Source organism: Peromyscus californicus, unplaced genomic scaffold (assembly GCF_007827085.1).
Source record: "Peromyscus californicus insignis strain IS unplaced genomic scaffold, ASM782708v3 Scaffold_23__1_contigs__length_62951481, whole genome shotgun sequence".
Taxonomy (NCBI): Eukaryota; Metazoa; Chordata; class Mammalia; order Rodentia; family Cricetidae; genus Peromyscus; species Peromyscus californicus.
Window position 1 is genome coordinate 61,360,453 of NW_026294534.1, and position 22,843 is coordinate 61,383,295.

At 55.0% G+C, this 22,843-nt stretch overlaps 1 protein-coding gene across 1 annotated transcript in view; it reads right to left on the reverse strand.

The window, feature by feature from the left end:
- Positions 1-21,302, reverse strand: part of Ell (elongation factor for RNA polymerase II) — a 48,033-nt gene extending 26,731 nt beyond the window's left edge. Inside the window, exon 1 of the mRNA XM_052752617.1 lies at positions 21,146-21,302. Coding sequence (XP_052608577.1) covers positions 21,146-21,280 — 135 coding nt within the window. The 5' untranslated portion in view covers positions 21,281-21,302. The remainder of the gene's footprint in view (positions 1-21,145) is intronic.
- Positions 21,303-22,843: the final 1,541 nt, after the last annotated feature.

A 22,843-nucleotide genomic window follows, 5' to 3' on the forward strand; every position in this document is an offset into this window, starting at 1 on the left:
ATATGCCACTATTACCAGCTATTCTTTAAAAACAACAAACAAAACAAAACCTATTTTTTGAAAAGCTGTGCTTTATTAGTATTTTGTTGTTGTTGCTCAGTTTATTAGGTTTTTTTGTTTGTTTGTTTGTTTTTTTGGACACAGGGTCTCACTATGTGGTCCTGGCTGTCCTGGAACTCACAGAGATCCACCTGCATGCGCCACCACACTGCCAAAAAGCCAAGTTTTATAACAATCTCTCAAATAATCATCTGCCCAACTCCCTTCAGTGGTTACGCCCACCTCCAGAGCAGCTTTCTTAGGCAGCCATGCTTCCTGCCCACTGACCCCAGTGATGTCACAGCCAGGACGTTACCCAGCTCTGCCCCCAGAGCACACAGAGCAGATACATTGGCCTGTCTCACCCATGGGCCTGCCACTCCTGCAGCGCGTCAGGGCCGTCCCTGGGCTGCCCTGGTGAGCTCTCTGAGGAAACCACAACCAAATCCTCAGCCACAATCAAGGCACTTCGCACCCCCTTAAATTGAAAGGCCCACCCCCAATCTCAACCACAGGACAAGCACAGAGAAGATATGAGCTGGATGAGGGTGTAGGGACCCAGCCTCACAGGACAGCAAGTTCTGTTATCCCTGAACAACCCCAGCCTGGCCACCACGCCATTTGATCTCACCCGATGTTGCAACTCAGCCCCACTCGTGACCTGCATGCAACTCCAGAACTTTGCTAAACAACAAACCGCCTCCCAGTAGGCCTGCACACTCAACCACAGCCCTTGACTTCCAGAGAGCGAGGGTCCCTGGGCCAACCCAAGGCCTCACCTTGCTTCATCCTTCTACCCCTGCCCCTCCTCAAACGCAAACTCAAAGAGACCACCTATAGACACAATGGCAGGCACTGGTGTGTCCACCCCAGTGGCCAGGTCTTCAGGGTCCTCAGGCACAGAATGCCCTGAGCCTGAGCTCCTGAGTCAAATAAAGCCATGACCGTTGCTCTCGAGCCACCTGCTCAGACTCAACTCCAGCTGCTTCTGCCTCTCTCCCTCGCAAGGGACTTTGCCCACTGTCCCCATACTGTGCAGCAGAGCCTGCATGAGCACTTACATCAGTGGGGAGGGGCTGCATCAGAGGAACTGTCCTGGGTTACGTGTACCCCATGTGTCCTATCTCAGGGTGACATACTCTGATCTCTGGACAGTCTGTGCAGAAGTCGATGTCCAGCATCTGTCTACTGGCATCTCCTCAGGAAGATAACTGACCCCAGCACAGAGAGCCAAGCACACTGGAGCACCCTCAGGTCTCCCCCTACCCCTCGGCTTCTCAGCTGGCTGTAACCGGTCGTGCTGCCAGAGTCTGCTCAGAATGGGTGTGGGGGTTCAAAGGGAGCAGAAATGCTCGTTCAGGCAGCTGCACCCACCGGCCCTCATAACAAAGGCTACGCTCTGACCCAAAGCAAGCCAGGGCAAGCAGGCCCAACTCAAACACGAAGAAAGGCGGGCTCTCTGCTAAGACAGGGTCTGAGATGGCGCTGTGACCCCTGTCCCTGTGTCACCTGCACTTGTGGTGGCTAGCCATGGGGGGGCTGGGAGGACTGCAGCCTAGACGCCTCAGCTTCCTTTCTGCCACCATTTATTATTTGCCTTGAGACAAAATCGGCTGATCTTCAAGGTAACAAGATAAGCTCTCTGCAGCGGTGCCGACCTCCCAGGAAACAGTCACTTTTGGGAAGTTTCTCAACAGTTTTATCGGGTCAGGAGATTACCGAGGAGAGTGGGGGAATACACGCCTGTCAGCCTGTGTGCCCAAGCCTCCATATGGCTCAAGCCTCCACGACCTCCGATCTCAGCTTCTGGCCCCACAAACCAGGCTCCAGCCTCCTCCAGCAGCTTTCCAGATGTCCTCAAAAGGAAACTTCTCCAGGACATCTGTCATCTCAGCCCAAATGCCTGGACAGTGGCCAGTCTGGCCTTGTAGCCCTGAGGTGCCCATACTGGTGATCTGTGAGGCCCACGCCCCCGTTTAGATTGTTCCTTACAGCTGTCTACCTGGCTGACTCCCAGTTTGCTGGCAAGCTTGCCCCATCACAGTATCCCATAGATAGCAGGTATGGTAGGCACAAGTGACAGAAGCCCATCCTAATATTTGTGATCCTTGAACTAACATGGACCCCTAGGTCTGGCTAAGCAGAGGCACTCAATGACATTGATCACACGTGCAGCCCTGGTGTCCTCTGACCCCGAGTCACCAGGTGCAATTGGGCCGGGGAGGACACAGTCCTGTGACCTGCTGACTGGTTCTCCGAGAACAGCCCTCTCTGTGCCACCTCAGACACAAACCTGCCATCAGAACACTCATGGCCCTCCCTCCTGTCCACATTCTACACATGGTCGCACATGCACGCACACACACAGAGACTCTCTGTGCACAGACACACCTACTCGCTTTCTCAGGGGTCTTTGAAGGAGGTACCACAAGCTCCAGAATCCAGTCCTGGCCTGAGCCCACACGGCAGCTCACCTCCCAGCAGTTCCCTAGCACTGAGACAGAAGGAGCAGCCCACTGCACTAGCCTCTGGCTCTGCTGCCTCCAACTGGATTCTTCTCAGCCATTCTGGCTGTGGAGAAGATCTCGACATACACAGTGGCAGCCAGGGAGGGCAGGGCCTTGTGAGAACACCAGTTCCAGGATGGTCCCCATGAGCCTGGTACCTGTCCCACAGGCAGATGCCTGGGTGACACAGGACCCTCAAGGGAGAACTGAGTGTGGGAGGAGCTGCCAAGGGTAAGGACAAATGGCAGAGCAGAGCAAAGTCTACTGGGGGGAAGCAGTCCTCATCAATATTCCATGTGCTCCATACTCAAGGGAACTGAGGCTCAGACAGTTCAGCAGGGCAGAAGCACCCTTCAGGGGGCCCAGAACAGTGGAACCTGCAGAGACCAGGCCTGTAACAGCCAGGCACACTTCCTCCTTCCTAGGGCAATAGCCATCTTCCTAGCGTGAGGTCAAGGGCAGGAAGCAGCTTTGCTGAACACTGTGCCCTTGGCCACGAGGGCAGTCCAGGTGGTAGCAGGCAGGAGGTGGACTACTCACTGTGGTCTGTGACACCAAGTTTCTGCCCTTGATGGTGAGAAGTCACGGCATAACTGTGAGATAATGGCCAAAGCTACTAACACTGCCAGGTGCCGGTGAGGCTGTGGTGACAGGGAGCACCACCATGTGTAATGTCTGCCAAAGGTAACATCTCATTAAGACAAATGGCAGATGCTACCTTGAGGTCCCCAAAGCTCATTCCCCTATACTGCCCTGGGGGTGCAGGTGTCCACACACAGAAGCCTACTGCAGTCACATGAGGCATGGTGGCACACACCTAAAGTCCCTTCACTCAGGAGGCAGAGGCAAGAGGATCAGAAACTCAAGGAAGGCCTTGGCTATACAACAAATTAGAGGGCAGCCCTGGCTGTTATCCCTTACCCTGCCTCAAGCTGGTGGGCCAGCACACAGCAAGAGAGTGCCTGCCTCTGCAGGATGAAGGACCCCCATAAAAGGTGTCCTCCTCTGTTCTGTTCCGAGACAGTGTTCCCTGAGCAATGCTGACCGTGTGGGCTTCAAACCTCCTGAGTGCTGGGGTTAAAGGCACGTGTCAAAAAGTGGGAAAACAAAGATGTCCTTGGGTATGTGGGTTTGATGTGTGTGTGTCATGGGGCAGATAAATAAACTATATTATAATACAACGGGCTAGGCTGACCATAATGACACAGACCCAGTATCCCCAGTACATGGAAGGGGCAGGCCGGCCTGGGCTACAAAGACCCTGTCTCAAAAATACCAAAACAAGGGGCTGGGGAGGTGGTTTAGTGGTGGAGAGCATTTACTGCTCTTGCAGAGGATTCTGTTCCCAGCACCCACATGGAGGCACCAACCATCTGGAACTCCAGTTCCAGGCCCTAGCCCCTCTTCTGAGCTCTGAGAACACCAGGCACATGGTGCACGGACATAAACTCAGGGCGCACACGCATCAAATTAAAGAAACATTAAAAAAGAAGAAGGAAGAGGAGAAGGAGGAGGAGGAGGAGGAGGAGGAGGAGGAGGAGGAGGAAAAAGGACAAGCCAGAGGTAGAGGCACACAACTGTCACTCTAACACTCAGGAGGAGGTAAAGGTAGAGGTGGGAGCTCATGGCATCCTCCACAAAACAGAGTTCAGGACCAGTCTGGGCTATGTGAGTCTATTTCAAAAGCAACTAGCTGCTCCAATGGGTGAGGACTGAATTAAGGGATAGAGGACGGGCCGTGTTCAGGGTGGGGGAAATCTACACCACTGCACTGGTGGTTTTGGGACTCCGCATTCATCAGATCTCAGAGAAACAAATGCACACACGCCTGTTTGGACGTGATGGGTCCCTCAGGCTCAGTGTTTGGACACCCTGTCCCTGCTGGTGTCACTGTGTTCAAAGGTGGAGTCACTAAGGGTGGGACCTAGCTGGGGAAGGGGGAACTAGGGGACAGGTTTTTCTGTAGCCTAGCCCCACTTGTAGCCTGAGCTGTGTTTTCCATCTGTTGTCACAGTGTGACCAGCCATACCTCCTGCCAGCACACAGCAAACCTCTTAAGCCATGAGACTCAAGAGCCAAAACAGAGCATTGTTACGTTCCTGTCTGGTGTCCTGCCTCAGTGACAGAAGAATAGCTGCTGCAGTGGCTGGCTCAGGAATGGCCTGCTGTGAGAAGTCTGAGTGAAGGCCAGAGAAGGGAGCATGGGGAGCATGTGCCAAAAAACGAGCGAGCACCTCCCACTGCCTGCTCATGTTGTGCTCTGGCAATGAATCTGGCTGCATCCCGCCTGTACCCAGGCCTTCAAGGAGGGTGCACCCAAAACCAACAAAATAAGCTGGGCATAGCAGTGCATCCTTTAAACCCAGCCTGGTCTACACAGTGAGCTCCACACCAGCCAGAGCTGTACAAGGAGACCCTAACTCAGCAAACAAACTAAATGAAATAAACTGGCAGAGGAAATTTCGAGAGCAGAGCACCAGGCTGCAGGTTGGTCACTCCTCACTGCTCTTAGTCAGACTGCAAGTAGAGAGCAGAGAATGGAACAGGAAAATGTGGACAACGCACAGTCTGGAGAGAGGTAAAGAGCAAATTTAAAGTGGACAAGGTGGCTTTGCACAAAGCACAGAGGAACTGTAACTGCTCAGGGCTTAATGAGAGTCTGGCTCAGACTTGACTCCAACACAACAGGAAAGTGCCCTGAGGCCAGCCCCCACCCTCAAACACTCCTGAGCTGGACAGAGAACCCTTCTGGAAAGCATTCCTTTGAGATTCTCAAAAGACCACCTGCAAGGATGCTCTGCTGTGACATGCATGGCTGCCTGGGGACATGTCCTCCAGGTTCAGCTGAGCAGGCACAGTTCCAAGGCCCTGTGGTGCTGGTTTGGTTTCACAGGCAGGCAGCATGCAACAGTGGTGGGGTCATGGAAGCTCAAACCAAGGTTCCAGAAGAAAAGTGTGTGAGTTAGGTAATGTGTACTCAGGCTGCAAGCTGCATGAAGGCCCCCGAGAGGCACAAAGCTGGGAAGGTGAAGCCTCAGGTACAACACAGACACCTGGATGCCAGGAGAGCTAGGAACACGGGACACTGTGCTGGTTAGGTTTTTTTGTCAATGTGACATAAGGTAGAGCAATTTGGAGAAGGGAATGTCATATGAGGAATCACCTCCATCAGACTGGCCTGTAGGCAAGTCTGGAGGCATGGCATTTTCTTGATTAATGATTCACATGGGCAGAGCCAGCAGGTGGTCCCGGGCTGTGTAAGAAAGCAGACTGAGCAAGCCAGTAAGCAGCATTCCTCCATGGCCTCTGCTTCGGCTCCTATCATGAGTTCCTGCTCTGACTTCCCTTGGTGCTGGATTATGACTACAAGCTGGACTACTTTCCTCCACAAGTTGCTTTTGGTCAGTGTTTTATCAAAACAACAGAAAGCAAACTCATACACATGCCCAGCGAGGAAAGCTGTAGGCACAGAGTAGGGCAGGCCCAAAACAAAGGTTTCACTCACCACAACAGGCCATGGGGCTGCCCAAGTCTTCAGAGCCCAGAGGGCGCTGCTGTGAGCTTCAGATACCGACCTAGAGATTCCAGTTTCCTGTGCCTCACTGTGTTTTAGCCATGCCTATACCTTTGGGGGGGGGGGGGGGGTTGCTCTGTGCCACTGTATGTCAGGAGCATGTGACTTGAAGGTTTTTGTTTTTTGAAACAAGGTCTCATGTAGGCCAGACTGACTGTAGTTACGGATGACCTTGAACTCTTGATCTTCCAGAACAACAGGCATGACTGCATGTCTGTAACTGGTTGTACTTCACAGAGACTCAGCAGAGACTCTGGACTTTTAAACAATGTTGAAACCTTTGCAACTGTAGGGATTGGGACTGTGAGCACCCAGATCACTTCATGTTGAGTGTGAATGGTTCCCACAGGCTCATGTGTGGACATACTCTTCCCCAGCCAGGGGCACTGTTTGTGTGTGTGTGTGTGTGTGTGTGTGTGTGTGTGTGTGTGTGTGTGTATTGGGGTGGGGTGTGCTTTAGGAAGTAGAATCTGGTGGAAGAAGTGGGTCACTAAGGGCAGATATTGAGGGGTACAGGCAAGCCCTGCTTCCTCCTGCTTCAAGGGTTCCCTACTATGCTGGCTGGTATTCCCTCAAAACAAAGTCAAAATGGCAGGTGTTTAGTTGGTGACAGGCGGTCCTGTGAACTGGACCCTGTTACAATGCCACATGAACACAGGCTTATGTGCTGTGCAGGTAAGAGAAAGATGTTTCCAACAGTCCACTCTGTGCGCTGTGAGATGAACACTGCTCTAAAGTGCCGGGGAGCTGAGAAAGCCGCTGGGCAGGCAGAGTGCTCACCAAGCATGTGTGTAGCCCTGGCTTCCAGCACCACAAAAACAGAGAGACTGCACACCCATCACTCGGCACTCAGGGGCTCAAACAGGAAGATCAGGAGCTCAAGGTCATGTTCAGCTACAGAGTCCAAGGCAAGCTTGGCCTTTATCTGACTGCCTTTAAATAAATAAAGCCCTTAATTCTCCATATAAACCCATGTGCCCTCCTTTCCCATTCTCGGAACCAGCCAGGATGATCAAGCAGAACCATTACATGCTGTTTCTCAGAGATAAGGTTTGGGGTAGGCAGACCCTGGGCAGGGGCACCTGCGCTTCACATTGTACACCACTAAGTGCTATGAGGACCTCTGTGGGGAAAGCAGGGCCCACCAGGATCAGGACGGGTTTCAATCAGCTCTAATGGGGCAGAGCTTCTCCCCCCACCCTGGGCACAATAGCCAAGGCCAGGACTGGAAACTCAGGTGCACAGGACAACCAAGAGGTCCCTGTCCTGGTGTTCCGGGGCTGGCTACAGGAGAACAAGGAGCACACATATAGGAGCCCTGCCTCACTCGACCTTGCCAAATAGAAATGACACAAGGGCCCTGGAAGCAGCTGAGCTTAGAATGTTCCGGTCCAACATGGGTGGGCCAGTTTTAAGCTCTGTGACCTTAGTAAGATATTCAGCTTCTCTGGGCTTTGTCATAGGGAGGTAGAAATCTAACTCTCTTGTGGAAACAGTGTGTGCAACAGCCCCAGCTGCACACAAAACACAACATACATGCATACACAAACAACACATACACACAGTCTTAGCTCCCTTCAGCTCCTGCCTTGTTTTACTGGCTGTTCCTTTAAAATCCTCAAACAAAACAAGACCTACTTTGATAAAGGGACCCGGCTAGCCCTGTAGACAGCCCAAGTCAGGAAGAGAATCCACAACCTTGCATGGGACCTTGGTGACAGGCTTGCCTCCTGCAGCCTCAGAATTCCATGTGTACAGCACTTGGAAGGCAGAAGCAGGTCAATCTCTGTGAGTTCAAGGCCAGCCTGCTGGTCTACATAGTGAGGTCAAGGACGACAAAGCTATGTAGTCAAAACAAGAGGGCTGGAGAGATGGCTCAGTGGTTGAGAGAGCACTGTCTACTCTTCCAGAGGACTTGGGTTCAATTCCCAGCACCCACATGGCAGCTCACAACTGTCTATAACTTCAGTTCCAGGAGATCAAATGCCTTCACACATACATGCAGGCAAAACACCAATGCACACAAAATAAAAATGAATTAAAAAAAGAAAACCCAGCCGGGCGGTGGTGGCGCACGTCTTTAATCCCAGCACTCGGGAGACAGAGGCAGGAGAATCTCTGTGAGTTCGAGGCCAGCCTGGTCTACAAAGTGAGTTCCAGGAAAGGCGCAAAACTACAGAGAAACCCTGTCTCGAAAAACCAAAAAAAAAGAAAACCCAGTAACAAAGAATCCCATGTGTCATCCACCCTGCTGCTCTCCAGCCAAGGTCACAGTGTGACCAAAGGGTCAAGGACCAGGAGGAAAAGTGCTGGGCAAACTAAAATCCCCATCGGGCCGCTGATGAGACAGGCCCCAACAAAGAAAGGAAGAGTGGGCTGGCTTTGCCCAAAACTGTCTCATGACCTAGAAATCACCTAGCAAGATGCTGGGCAAGGCCATAAAGGAAGCTACTTGGGCTCTGACCCTGTGCCACCCAAAGCAGCAGATACAGACTGAAGATCAGTGCACGTCCGGGAGGCACACAGAGCTCAGGGTAAGGGCAGCAAGCACAGCTCCACTGCTCTGCCAGCTCTGCAAGTCCTAACAATCTGCACACCAAGTAGCCAGACTCAAGGGCAGGGAGGCCACTTGTCCAGCAAGGGCAGGCAGAGCCAGCTTTTCAGAATAGTGGCCATGCCACCACCCAGCAAGCTGACACAACAGAAGCAAGGTGCAGGGGGTCACCTGAGCCAGGAGCATGAGCCATGATGGGTCAGACACCCGTGGGAAGCAACAAATGCAGCCAGCGTGAGTGAGAAATGCACAGAGGCCACTGGAGACAAACTAGAGCCAGGAGAGATTCCACTGGGTGTCTGGCACAAGAGGAGCCAGGGAGTGAAGGAGAGAAAGCCCTGGGGGTGCACAAGGAGAGGGACAGTCTAGATGGTCAGATGGGGGGGGGGGGGGCAACAGCAACCTGATCCCCACTCGGGAAGTTCTCCTGTCCCCAAAGGGAAACCCTAACCCAGGCCAAAGGACGCCCGCCCACTGTATGTACGTGGTGGCACATACATGGGATCCCAGCACAGGGCAGACTGAGGCAGAGGGATCCCACAAATTGCTGCCTGGACTGCAAAGTAAGACCTTGTCTCAAAAAATTAACAAATGAGGTCCAAAAGACAGTTCAATGTGTAAAGTGCTTGTTACACAAGCCAGAACACAAGTTCAGCCTCCAGACCCCACACAAAGGCGGAAGGGGAGAACCAAGTGACTCCATAGTCCTTTGCCCTGTAAAGATGCTGTGGCATGTGCGCCCCCCCATGTATACATACATATATATTCTCAGAGACAGCAGCTTACTACGTACCCCTGCCTGGCCTGGAACTCATTATGTAGACCAGGCTGGCTTGAACTCACAGAGTGCCTCTGCCTCTGCGAGGACTAAAGGCAAGAGCCACCGTCCAGTTGGAAGCAAAGGGCAGTGCCACTGACTCTGCCAGGCCACGACTGTGGTGACGTCTGTACCTTCTAGTGTCTCCTTCCATTTTAAGCACACTTCTCATCAAATGCTTTGGTGTGCAGTTAGGTAATACAGGGACCAGGTACAGGTCAGTCCTGACCTGGCCTATGAGCCCCACGCCCCACCCTCCTATCCTAGGGCTTCCCCTGTATTCAGACACTCACCTGAGAAAAGTGGGGCAAGCCTGTGGGCAGTCCCAATGGGCACTATGACGACCTCGTCACCTTCGCTAGCACAAACACATCATTTGAGTCTCCTGCTTGACCACAAGTGGCTAAGGGCCAGAGTTGTCACAGGACACAGAGACAGAGGGACTAAAGTGGCTAAAAGCACCTCCTCTGGAAGGTGGGACTGCTGAACCATGTAATGGCCACACCTTCTCAGGTCTGGACGGTGCAGCCTTGCCAGCTACATACCCCCCTCATCACCTCCTTCCTGGAGTCAGCCATGGTGTCCATCTGCTTCCCAAGGGAGGCCAGGGACCTGGGCTTCAGAGCAAAGGCACCTGGCTGTCCCCGGTTGCCTGTCAAGCACAAGCAGAGGGGTAGTCCCACAGGGCAGGGCAGGACTATGGCCCAGGAGAGCTGCAAGTATGATTCCTGTTGCCACCTCACAAAGGCCTCTCAGTGACTAAGCTGTGTTCCCACCAACCCACCCTTCGGCTTCTAGGACATCCAAAGTCCACATGTGGGGACTCCAGTATGTGGACTGAGGGTCTGGGGCCTGGCCCTGGCCCTCATCCTAGTCTACCTTCCAGATATGGGTCACAGATGCATGGGGGTAGGCAGCTTCTACTGGTACATGCCAGTCTGCTGCCCTGGTGTGGCCACACCTTAGATAAAGTACCTGGCCTGCAGGTGGCTGGGAACCAGATCCTGCTGTCCAGATCCTCTGGTTATCTGCAAATCCCCTCAGGGTCCTGCTGTAGGCCACCTCACTCTAAAGTACCACATGCCCTGACCCTGGGGTAAGGCATATGGCAGGGGTTGGGCACACCTGCAGCTCTCCTGAACTTCTGAGCCTCCAGGAGTCACAGCCATCCTCACTGGCATTCCTGCCACCTCCTAAGGTAGCCAGGATTTCAATGTACTCACACAGTAGAGGAGCTGGGAAGGAAAAGTGAGGGTGGGGACATCTGGGGTCCAGGACAGATAGTCATCAAATCAAGACCCTGGGCAGTCCCACTACTTGAGAACAGGGGCTGCGCCCACCTCATGAAGCTACAACAGTAGTGGCTAGGGCCCTGTCAATCATACCGGGCTCTGGAGATCCCTGTTCTGTAGGGATGGATCCTGACCTTCCTAGCTGAGAGGAAACAGAGCATCTTCCCTGGGGGAGGTGCTATGAAAAAGGGAGAAAGCAGGAGGAGACAGCAGGGAGGGCCAGACCTCAACCCCCAGCCTGCTCAGCACAGCTGGCTTCCTACCTGTGGACAACCACCAACAGAGAAGCCTTGTCAATTGGGGGAGGGGGTGAACGCCCTTGACCCCCTGTGGCAGACTGGCGCAAGCCCCCACTGTCCCTTCCCCATCTCAAATGTCCCGAGCCAAGCACATTTCCCTGGAACAAGCGGTGGGTGCCTCACGCCAATTCCAGAAATAGAGCCACAGGAAGGGAACACGCTCTTCTAGCTGCAGTCTGCCCCTGCCCTCAGACAGCTCCCAGGGAGATCTCCACCACTCACAGCACCCTGAATGCTGGCCACCTGGAGACACGCGGACACACATGGGGACACACGCATGGGCAAGCCTTCTAGAGTTCAGCTCTCACAGACATCCACTCACCCCAGCTGTCCCCGTCTGCTGGCTCTGCCGCAGGACAGTCACCATGCAGACCACTAAACCTCCCCTACGGAGGCACCAGCCCCTGGGCTGGAGTGGGGAGAGAGAAGGGGCTGCAGCCAGCGCCCAGAGTAAGGCAACAGACCAGACACTAAGCTCCCTTCCCTCGAGCTGCAAGGCTCCAGCCCACCAGGGACCAGGGCAGGGATGCATCTGCTTTTAAACAGCAAATGTGTCAGCCAGCTCATGGACACCCAGGTGTCCCCTAGGTCCCTCTACAAGCAGCACAGGCTTGTCACTGTCCTGTGGCATCTGTGGAGTATCCTGGGCTGGAGGCGTCCCCAGTAAGCACCTTGGGGAAACCCAATGTCATCCATGTGGACGATGTGACGTAGATGGACATTCCCCGACAGGACACCAGAACCATGGGGCTCTCTCCCCAGTCTCAATACAACCCCAAGACCACAGCTGGGGGGGGGGGGCGGGGGGGGTACATGGGAGGGCAGGGCCAACACTCCCAGCTTAACAGCCTGTCTCATATGATGTCACACTAAAACATTATCTACAAAGACAGGGCAGCCTGGACTGAACCCTTGGCTTGGTTTAGGGCAATCACAGGGACAGTGTCCTCTCCATCTACTGAGCCAAGAGCAGCACAGGACACCACAAAGGATCGCCCCCTCACAGCTGTGACAACAGAGGCTGTAAGGACCCTCTGGAAAACCGGGCAAGCCACATAAGGACATAAGTCCTGGACCATCAGAATCCTGGGGACAAGCCTTCAGAAGCTGAGGACAGGGAACACCTGGGGTCCTCTCCTGAGGGTCCTGCCTACTTTCTAGCCTCAGGACAGACTGTGGATGTGACAGTGTCCTCATCATCTCAGAGCCTTGCTGGGCCCTGAAGTCACGCCCGGATGTGGGGAGACCACGAGGTCCACAGCAGGAAGCGTAATTTCCCTGAAAAACCACTGTTTAAGAACAAGAAGGAAGGAGCGGGGTGGTGTGGAGGTGGCACAGCTGTGACCCAGCACTGCGGCAGGAGGACCTCAAGTGTTTGGGCAGTCTGGGCTACACAGAGAAACCCTACCTTAAAAACTGAGAGAGGCCGGGCGGTGGTGGCGCACGCCTTTAATCCCAGCACTCGGGAGGCAGAGCCAGGCGGATCTCTGTGAGTTCGAGGCCAGCCTGGGCTACAGAGTGAGATCCAGGACAGCCAGGGCTACACAGAGAAACCAAGAGAGAGGGTCACAGAGTTGGCTCAGCAGACAGTGACACTTGATATGCAAGCCTGGCGACAAACACAGCCAAAGCTACGTAGAGACCCTACTTCAAAAAATGAACCAATTTGTGAGAGAGAGGTGGGGAGCATGGGAGAGACAGACAGACAGACAGAGAAGAGGGAGAGAGAGAAAGAGGGAGAGCATGAGCATGCCCCAAAACCACTTGGGGGAAGGCAAGGAGACCTTGAGTTACCTGGGCCTGAAGGTTGGCACTCCACTAGGAAGGGCAGGTGAGGACTCCCTCAGCCCCCAGATCAGCTCTGGAACTGAAGGGCCTGATCTGGTGTTTGCAGGGCAGGGCAGTCATGCCACCCATGTGCACCTGAGTACACACACACCCCTGCTGGAGGTCAGGGCTTCTCCCAGCAGCCCATGAATTCAATACCAGAAACCCTCACTCCTCTCCTTCCCACTCACCTCCAGCCAGCAACATGAGACCAGTCTAGGAGTGAGAGCATGGGGAAGGGACAACATACAGGCAAGGAGGCAAGAAGGCCTGGTAGCCAAGGCTGCCCCACCTGTTCAACATCCCCAGAGGGCAGCTCCTGGCTTCATGGCCTTGGTGCTGCTCCAGCCCGGAGAAATCTCAGTTCCCCACAGGCCACCTTTCTCTTTCACAGTGCCAGGAAAAGCCAGCACCATGCCTGAGGCCACTGCCAACCTCTAGTCAAGGGGGCTGGCAGAGCTGAATCTGACTTCAAGCGGGGGACACTGCCAGAGCCCTGCTGCTGTAAGGCTGGGGAGCAGTGAGGACGGAGACCCTCTTCCCTCCATGGGTTAAGGACCACCAAGGATCTCCCCAAGCCTCTTCATCCTGTATCCCAAGGGAGTACTGGCTTGGAAGCCTTTCCAACAACGGGCAGTGGTCACACCACATCACTAAGCCAGGAGGCCACTAGGACCTTCCTCTCACTTGGCCCTTCTGAATCAACAGCCCAAGCCAATCTCCAGTGGTAAAGGTGCTAGCTTCAAGGCTGACAATCTGAGTCTGCTCCTAAGACTACATGAAGTTGGGAGGGGACTCCAGTGCTAACCTCTGACTGCCACACACACACCCTTACTTAATTACAAATAAAGACAAATCTAGTCAACCGTGGTGTCGCACACTTTTAATTAATCCCAGCACTTGGGAGGCAGAGGCAGGCAGGTCTCTGTGAGTTCCAGGCCAGCCTGGTCTACAGAGTGAGTTCCAGGACAGCCAAGGCTACATAGAGAAACTCTGTCTCACAAGAGAGAGACACAGAGACACAGACAGAGAGAATGAATGAATGAATAAAAAGAGTGGTATCCCCACACTAAGCTTGGTCCTCCGTGCAAAAGATGACCCAGAAGGGCTACTAGACCTCCAGGAACTGCATTCACACCTCTCAAGAGTCCTAGATGGGATGCATGGCTCCAAGGGGGCACACTACAAAGCCTGCTGCCACATACAGCTGGAGGTGTGGCCAAGAGTCACTGAGACCTTCCAGCCACCTTCTCTGCATTTCCAGTCACACTTGCCCACGTGATGGAGTCTCTGCCCCCAGCCCGGGCCTCAGCACCTCCCGCATCTGACTGCCACTGGGCCAGTCAACACTCATGTAATGAGCTGACTCTAACATCTGATGCTGAGTCACTTGAAAACCTGGAGGGACAGGCTATTTCCAAAATGCCACACCCATTCGAACCACCTTCAAACTGCATACATGGTGCTCACCAGATGACTATGGGTAGTGGCACCTGACACCCTGAGTTCAATCCTCAGGACCCGTGTGCTGGAAGGAGAAAACCAACTTCTACAAGCTGTCCTGACATGCACACACACAATAAATAAAAAATTCTAATTGCACACATGTGGCCAGGGGTGAAGTCCAGGCCCTGGGGTGACATCTCTATAAAAAGAGAAAGAATGGAAGTGGGGAAGAGAAAAACAAACATGGGGACAGAGAGGAGAAAAGCGAGGGAGGGAGGGAGGGAGGGAAAAGAAGAGCAGGTCGTCATGGCACACACCTGGCAGGGAAGGCAGCGTTCTGGGCCAGTCTGGCCCTAAGTGAGATGCCCACCTCCTCAGACATGCCTCATGCATTTGTCCTCTGGCCTGCTCCTGGGATACGATACCAGCCAAGGCCCCAGAGCTTCTGGCCTCCTCTGGGCCTCACTGCCTCCAGCTTGTCTCTCCCTGCTCAGCATACCTCTCCGAGGGCCGCACCAGTGACTCCTAGCACTGAGCCTCATCCTCAGAGACCACAGGCCTCTGACTTCATGGACCTTCCCTAGGACACCTTCACCCAGAGCACTGGTGTACACCGGGAAAGCACACCAGTGCCGCCACTACTCAAGGTTCCCACAGCAGGCATCCCCAGGATCACACACCACACCCAGCAGACATGCTTGACCAAGGTACACAGTGTCACAGTGTGGGAGGTGCAGAGGTCAAAATGAAAAGCTTGGGAGGCTGGGGTATTCAGTGGTCACTGTCTTCCTAGCATGCTCTAGTGCCTGGGTCCCATCCCCAGAGTTACAAAGAAAAACCGAGGGACTGGACAGATGGCTCAGCAGTTGAGAGCACCAGTTGCTCTTGCAGAGGGCTCAGGTTCAGTTCCCAATACCGTCATGGTGACCCACAACCATGTGTAACTCCAGTTCCAGGCGATCTGACACCCTTATCTGGCACCAGGCATGAAAGTGGTATATAGATAGAAACATCCATTCGCACAAAATAAAATTAAAACAAACAAACAAACAAAAAACCCAGACTAGCCAGGAAAGCTTGGGCTGGAGTGCAGCTCAGTGGTGGCCAACCACACAGGCTTTAAGGTTTAAGGGACAATAAACTGTTTGTCTACAACCAGGGAAGAAAGAGACAAAATCGCAGGCATGTCTGACCATCAAGAGTCTGTGGCAGTAGTGGTGCACGCCTTTAATCCCAGCACTCGGGAGGCAGAGGCAGGCAGATCTCTGAGTTCCAGGCCAGCCAGGGCTACACAGAGAAGCCCTGTGTCCAGGAGTGGGGTGGTAGGGTGGAGAGGATGGGGATGCCCCACAGGCTGTAGGCGCAGTCACAGCTGTCTTCTGTGGGGCTCCTCCGTGCTAGCTGTGCACACAGTAAAAAGGAGACAACGTTTCCCATGTGCTACAAATAGACAAAAAGGGACTCTGGGGATCACGTGGATGCCAGCCCCCACCCCAACCCCTTGGGCCTAGTTACTCAGCAGGGAGCTGCATGTCCCCTTGGCCAGGGAGCCTCCTGCCTGCAGGATGTCATTAGAGTACAGGGCTGTGACACTGAGTGTGGGACAGTCTCCTCAGGATGGCCTATTTGGACACCAGCTCTTCTTTTTATTGAACTGTGACACAACAACTGGGTGTGGTGGCAAACGCCTGTCACCCAAGCACTTGGGAAGCAGAGAGGGCCAGCCTGTGCTACATGACACCTGTCTAATGTAAAAGAATGAAAGCAGACAGAGTATCTACCTGCTGTGGCTGCCTACACACTAGTATGAGGTTACTTGGGGACACTCCAAGTGACCCATGGGACTGCAGAGCTGACACAAATGCACTTATGTGACTCAAGAGCACCCAGGTCAACCAGCAGGAATCCAGTGTGTGCCCTGATAGCCCTATCCTAGGGTCTCCTGTGGGCCTGGCTTGGGTGAGTAGGAAAAGCAGCCATGTTTTCCATGCTGGGTAGTTCCTCCCTCAAGGCCGCCAGGATGTCACAATCCCGGTGTGCTGTCAAAACTGCTTGCAGGGTAATGAACTCTGGCCTGCAGATGAGTCAACAGAGGGGTGGGTTCTGAGTGCCTGCTGTTTACACACCGTCACCGTGGCCACAGTCAGGCAGCCGGAAGCACAATCAAGGGTCACAGTGGCCAGGGAGGAGCCGAGTCCTCGGCACACACAACCGTCAGCCCCTGAAGACTCCATCTCCAGGCTGCTTCCCTCTTGCTCTAGTTCTCAGAGTACTCAGCCTCAGCACCATCTAGGACCTCCCTGGAGACACGCATGGGGAAGCCACGCCCCAGCAAGCCAAAGGCGCAAGGCCGCCACACTCTGATGCCCACACCAGCATGCTGCACCCTGCCTGGCAGAGCCACAGCCCTCTGAGGCCTTGATGCCTGGCTCCGGAGCCACCTCCCTGCTTAGAGGTTCTGAGAGGTGACTCAGCCGCTAGAGCCACCACCCGTGACCTCACCTGAAAACTGGACACTGCTCCCCGATGGGGCTGACTGGAATGGATGGCACGGGCAAGCAGGAGGTGATCCCGCCATACTCCAGCTTTCTCTGAAACAGGGCCCAGCACAGACATGCCAGTAAGGTGGGATGGTCCCTCAGCCACTGACTGTGCTCTAGGGACACTGGCAGACTGGCCTGAGGCCCCTGTGCATGGAAAGGAAGCCTGGGACAGACAGACCCCTCTGTCCATGGTGTGCTTCAAGGAACCACTAGCCCACTCTGTTCAGGGCAGTGTCCTGGTAATTCCAAAAGGCTGAAATCCCCAGGGATAAGTGAACCACGCCAGGAAGGTGCAGGCTTAACTGAGGCTCCTCTCGCCCCATACTCAGCTTTTTCCATGGTGCAGCACAGTGAGCCAGGGCCTCCAATGCCCTTCGAAGCCCTATCTGACCATCAGAGCCCTACTTCACTTCTTCTTCTTCTTTTTGGTTTTCCGAGACAGGGTTTCTCTGTGTAGTTTTGGTGCCTGTCCTGGACCTCGATCTGTAGACCAGGCTGACCTCGAACTCACAGACATCTGCCTGGCTCTGCCTCCCGAGTGCTGGGATTAAAGGCGTGCACCACCACCACCACCCAGCCCTACTTCACTTCTTATTGACGTCTACCCTGGTGGATCTCCCTTGCCCATCTCTGCCAACTCTTGAGAATTCTAGAACATCAGGTGTAACATGAGGGGTACATCTCAGTGCCTCTGGGACCATAGGCCAGCCCTATGCTGACAGGGCAGGGTGTTTATTTCTTGGGAGGACAGTGCAGGATGGGCCCCGAAAGTGGCCTCCTACAGGCAAGTGACAGATGCCCAGAGACATAAGGGCAGAGCAGAATCAAGGCAAGAGCCACTCTCAGTAGAAGCTGGGACTCAAGTGGGCGTGGAAGTCTGCAGACCCAAGAAGGGTCTGGAGCTGGAGGAGGTCAGGTCCTTTGTAGCCCATAGCCTCTTCAAGGCTTGCTGTGTGGACTGCGCTGGAAACCTCAATTTTCCCTGACCTCTCTGTGTCTTTCCACCAAGGACAGGGTGAGCGCATGCGGCCACAGAGCCCACCTAGCCAACAAGGATGAACTACAATGGAATAATAGGTGGAGGCGGCATCCCCATCTCATGGCTGTCAGGGGACATGCCTCTCAGTAGCAAACAGCTGTCCTGGAAGGATGAGAAGACCACATTTCCTTATCTTTTCTAAAGCCACACCCACTGAGCCCCAACACACACAGAAGTGCCACATCGGTACCAGTCTGGCTTGGGAACTTTTTAAAGTTTGTTTACCCAGGCTGGCCTTGAGCTCCTAACTCTCCTGCCTCATCGACTCAGCCCTGGGACCCCAGGCAGTCTGTCTGTGTTTTTGTTTGCTTGTTTTTTTACATTACAAGAGAAAAAGCCCCAAGTCCCAGGTAGGTGCCTTGAACGTCTTCTGTTCCAGTACAGGCTACCACACATTTCCCACCCCTCTACTGAAACATACCCAGCCCTTTCCCTAGGCCACACACAGCCGTTCCACAGCTAGCTCCTTCAAGTCCCTGCTCTGGCTACACCTTAAGTTAAGAAAAAGCTCCTGGCAATTCAAAATAAAATACAGGATTGTGCTAGGGCACAACTGTTAAGCCATCACAGGAAGCTAAGGCAAGAGAGTCCTGAGTTCACAACCAGCTTGGGCTACAGAACAGGACCATGTCTTTAAAAATCAAAGAACTGGTGGCCCAGCTCAATGGTGGGCAACTGCCCAGCAGGCTCAAGACGCAGCTGCTGGGAAGCAAGAGTAACCGACCTGTGCAGGCTGCTTTTAACGGGGCGTAACTCAAAGCAGGAAGAGCAGAAGTGGTCCTGGCTCTGTGAGCATCACTTGTTGACCAGTACCTCTCGAGTCACCAAAGTTTCTCCAAGTCAAACCTGCCCCTTCCTGCTGTCAAGCTACCTTCGTCTCAGTGCCCTCCATGCACAGAGGTAAGATTAAATCCGAGCCAGGCATGGAGGCACACACCTTTAGTCTCAGCACTCTGGAAGCAAAGGCAGGTAGATCTCGTGAGCTGGAAGCCAGCCTGGTCTACTTGACAAATCCCAGACAAACCAGGACTACGTAGTGAAGACTTAAAAACACACAACCAGAGCAGGGTGGAGGTAGCACACACTTTTAATCCCAGCACTCGGGAGGCAGAGGCAGGTGGATCTCTGTGAGTTCGAGGCCAGCCTGGGCTACATAGTGAGGTTCAGAAAAGGCGCAAAGCTACACAGAGAAACCCTGTCTCGAAAAACCAAAAAAATAAATTAAAAAAATACTTTGCTGGGCGGTGGTGGCGCACGCCTTTAATCCCAGCACTCGGGAGGCAGAGGCAGGTGGATCTCTGTGAGTTCGAGGCCAGCCTGCTCTACAGAGTGAGGTCCAGGAAAGGCGCAAAGCTACACAGAGAAACCCTGTCTCAAAAAAAAAAAAAAAAAAAAAAAAAAGAAACAAACAAACAAACAAATAAAAACCCCTAAACAACAACAACAACAACAAAAAACCACAAAAAACAAAACAAAAAACAGCCAGAGCTTGGAGCCAGGTGGTGGCGGTGGCAGCGGTCCACACCTTTAATCCCAGCACTCGGGAGGCAGAGGCAGGTGGATATCTATGAGTTTGAGGCCAGCCTGATCTACAAAGTGAATTCCAGGACAGCCAGGTTACACAGAGAAACCCGGTCTTGAAAAACTAAGCAAACAAACAATGTATCTCCGAAGCTGGACTAGTGGTGTGTGCCTGTCTGCCACCTTGGCACGTAAAGAGTCATGAGTTTGAGACCAACCTAACATAGAATGAGGATCCGATGCTGACAGGAGATTAAACTTCAAAGTCGCCTTGCCACTTAAGTGCCGTGTCAGCTTTCCAGATAAACACAGGGTTGGACTGCCCCAAAACTGAATGCTGCCAGCCAGGCTCCCTCGTGGTCAGTCACCGGGCGGCTCCCTTGGGGTACGTGCATGGTGGCCTGCAGCTCCACAAGCGCCCTCACATGAGGAAAACCAAGCTTAGTTAGGGGATGTAACACACACCCGAAATTAAAAATAACAGTGTGACATGGTGCTGGAGAGAAGGTACGGGCCGCAGGGCCAGGGCAGCCGCTGCCACCAGGTACCAAGTCCACCCGACGGCGGTGACTCACGCTCTGGTCCAGCGTTTCTGGAAAAAGTCCTGATCCTCCAGGACTAGTCGGCATGGCCCAAGGGGAAAGACTCCAGGTTGGAATCCCAACCAGGAAAGTGGCTGGGCCGGTCACCCAGTGGCTACCACCGAGTCCCTGCCACCTCTCCCTCCTCATCCGCAGGGTGCTTTCCGCCTCCTGATGTGAACCCGACAAGGGAAGAACTAATCTCTTCCCAGAGAGCTTCAATCCTGTCCTAGAAAGGAGGAAACTGAGGCCCCAGCACAGGCAGGAAGTGGCTCAGGGAAGTGATGGAAAGACAGGCGGGAAGAGGTAGGCTCCCCAGACGCTGAATGGGGAAGGAATTCCTAGCTTGGCCAATGGTCCTGCGCATGTCCCGGGCAGGAAGAAAACCACATTCCTTCCTAGTTACTCTCCGCTCACTCGACCGCGTCAACACCCCCTGCGCCAGCACAGGCAAACACACGTCCCTGAGACACGTCCGCCACCCCGGTCACCTCGGTAAGATGAAGCCTCACACCACTCCCCCTGGAGACCCCCAACTCCGGTCCCCGCGGAGCATCCAGGTGTGCCCCAGGGTGAGGCCCTGGAGAGGGGACACAGCTGGGGTCCCCAACCCCATCCCCAAACCAGGAACAGCACCAAAGGCCTCGAAAGAAGGGTGGAATAGGAGAGGCACCGACCAGGGCGGTGCGTGCCGCTGCCTCCTCCCGAGAGTCCGGCCGGAGGAAGCCACCATGGCTAACATCGGCGCCTCAGCCTACGGAAAAAGACAACAGCCTCGTCCAGCGGGGTCCAGAGAGACAGATGACCTCAGGTGGCAGGATCCGGGGTCAATAAGAAAATTTCTGTCTAAAATACCCCTTCTAAGAAAGGGTCCAAGCACGCCCGTCATCCCAGCACTGAAGAAGCTGAGGCAGGAGGATGACCGTCAGTCCAGGGCCAACCTGGGCTACGGAGGAAGGACCTGTTTTATAAAAAACCGAAAGAGTAGGTTCAACCTGAAAGATGTCACGGGGTCGGTCAAGGTGTCGCCAGGTGCGGACGCGGCCTTGCCCCCCACAGGTGTCCCCCACGGCGCAGCCCGCCCGCCGGGACGCCGCGCCGCTCACCTGGTGGGCCCGGTAGCTCTCGAAAGCCTTCAAGGCACTGTCGGTGAGCTTCACGTGGAACACCGACACCCTGCTGCCGTCGCTCACGCGCCCGCACGACAGCCCGTAGCTCCGAGCCTCCTTCAGCGCCGCCATCTTGTAACCATCACTCCCCCGCCCCCTCCTCGGCGGCTGCGCCCGCACGCCGGCCCCGCCCCTCCGCGCCGCCCTCCGACGCGCTGCATTATTCATGAGGCCTGCGCGGCCACGCCCCCTCCACGCGCGCGAGACCGCGAGTCAGGCTGCTTTAGCCACGCCTTTCCCGCGCCCTCCGAACGCGCCTGCACGAACCGCTGGCCCCGCCCCAAAGGTCTCGCGAGGCCAGTCTCGGCCGCATCTCTCGCGGCGGGCTGGCCACGCCCCCAAACTCACAGCCACGCCCCCTGGCGCTCGAAGCCCGCCCCCTGCCCAAATCCGACGGAGCCTCAGGCGCGCAGCCAGCCGCAGAGCTGTGCTCTTTATGAGAGTCTGGTTACGCTCCCCGACGTGCTCGTCACGCCGGCTCGCGGTGACGAGCCTGTTCACGGTTACCGGCCAGGGAGCCCGCCCTCTCCGAGGGAAACCTGTAGACGCGTTCCGGGATGGCCACGCCCCCCGCCTGCAGGGACCCCGCCCACACAGAAAATTAAAACCCACTGCGCGCCCAGCCCCGCCCGCGAACTGTGGTGAAGCCTGCCCACTCCAGCTCATTGTCACGCCCCAGCCGCCACGGCGCCCTGCGTCACTGAGGAAAAGCTCCCCAAGCCCTGCGCGCTTGGCCACGCCCCGGGGCCTACCGAGCCCGCGGGCGGCCCGGTGCATTATTCATGAGGTGGTCCGGTCGCCCCCACCTCGTGCGCGGAGGTCTCCCGGACGACCGCCTGCCCGCCAAATGCACGGCCTGCCACGCCCCGTTAGGGAGCCCGTCCCGCTTAGAGTTCACCCCGCGGCACGCAGGCTGCCGAGCCCCCAAACTCCTGAGGTCGCCTTTAACAGCCTCAGCCCCTCAGACGGGCTGAATTATTCCGGAATCGCGGCAGGCCGCCTCTCGAAAGCCAACCCTCAACAGTTTGCCATCAGCGGGCCACGCCTCTGACGTCCTGACGTCCCCTCCGTCTCCGCCCCTGCACATATATACATATTCATAAGCCGCTCATGGCCCCACCTTTCACGTCCCCAGAGACGGCCATTTCCCAACTCCACAGGCCTGCCCCAGGCCCCGCCTCCACATGCATTATTCATGAGCCTTGACCACGTGGACGCACGTTGGCCCCACCCCCAGATCTCGCACTCAGGTGTTTATGCTTTTTTCCCCAGCTTGCATTAGGTGAAGTCTGTGCAGACCCAGCGGGAGCGTGAAGTGGGCGGGGCCTGCGCGCAGCAGGAGGGGGCGGGGTCTATTGGAGGCTGGGCCTGTGGGCGTGGTTACGCGGACGAAGTACGCGTGGGCCCCCGGGTCCAGCTAACCGGGCGTCCCAGAGCCGGCGGGCCGGAGCGATGCAGATGGGGCGGTGTGCTGAGCGCTTCTGATGCTGAAAGTTCAGTAACAGGGTAAAACTCCCACACGCCACGGGCTCGCTTTCCAGTAACACTCTAACGCGACATTCAGCACGTCCTCAGTGTTGCGCAATCACCACCACCGGCCGCTCCAGAACATTCCTTCATGGTAAAAACAAGCCT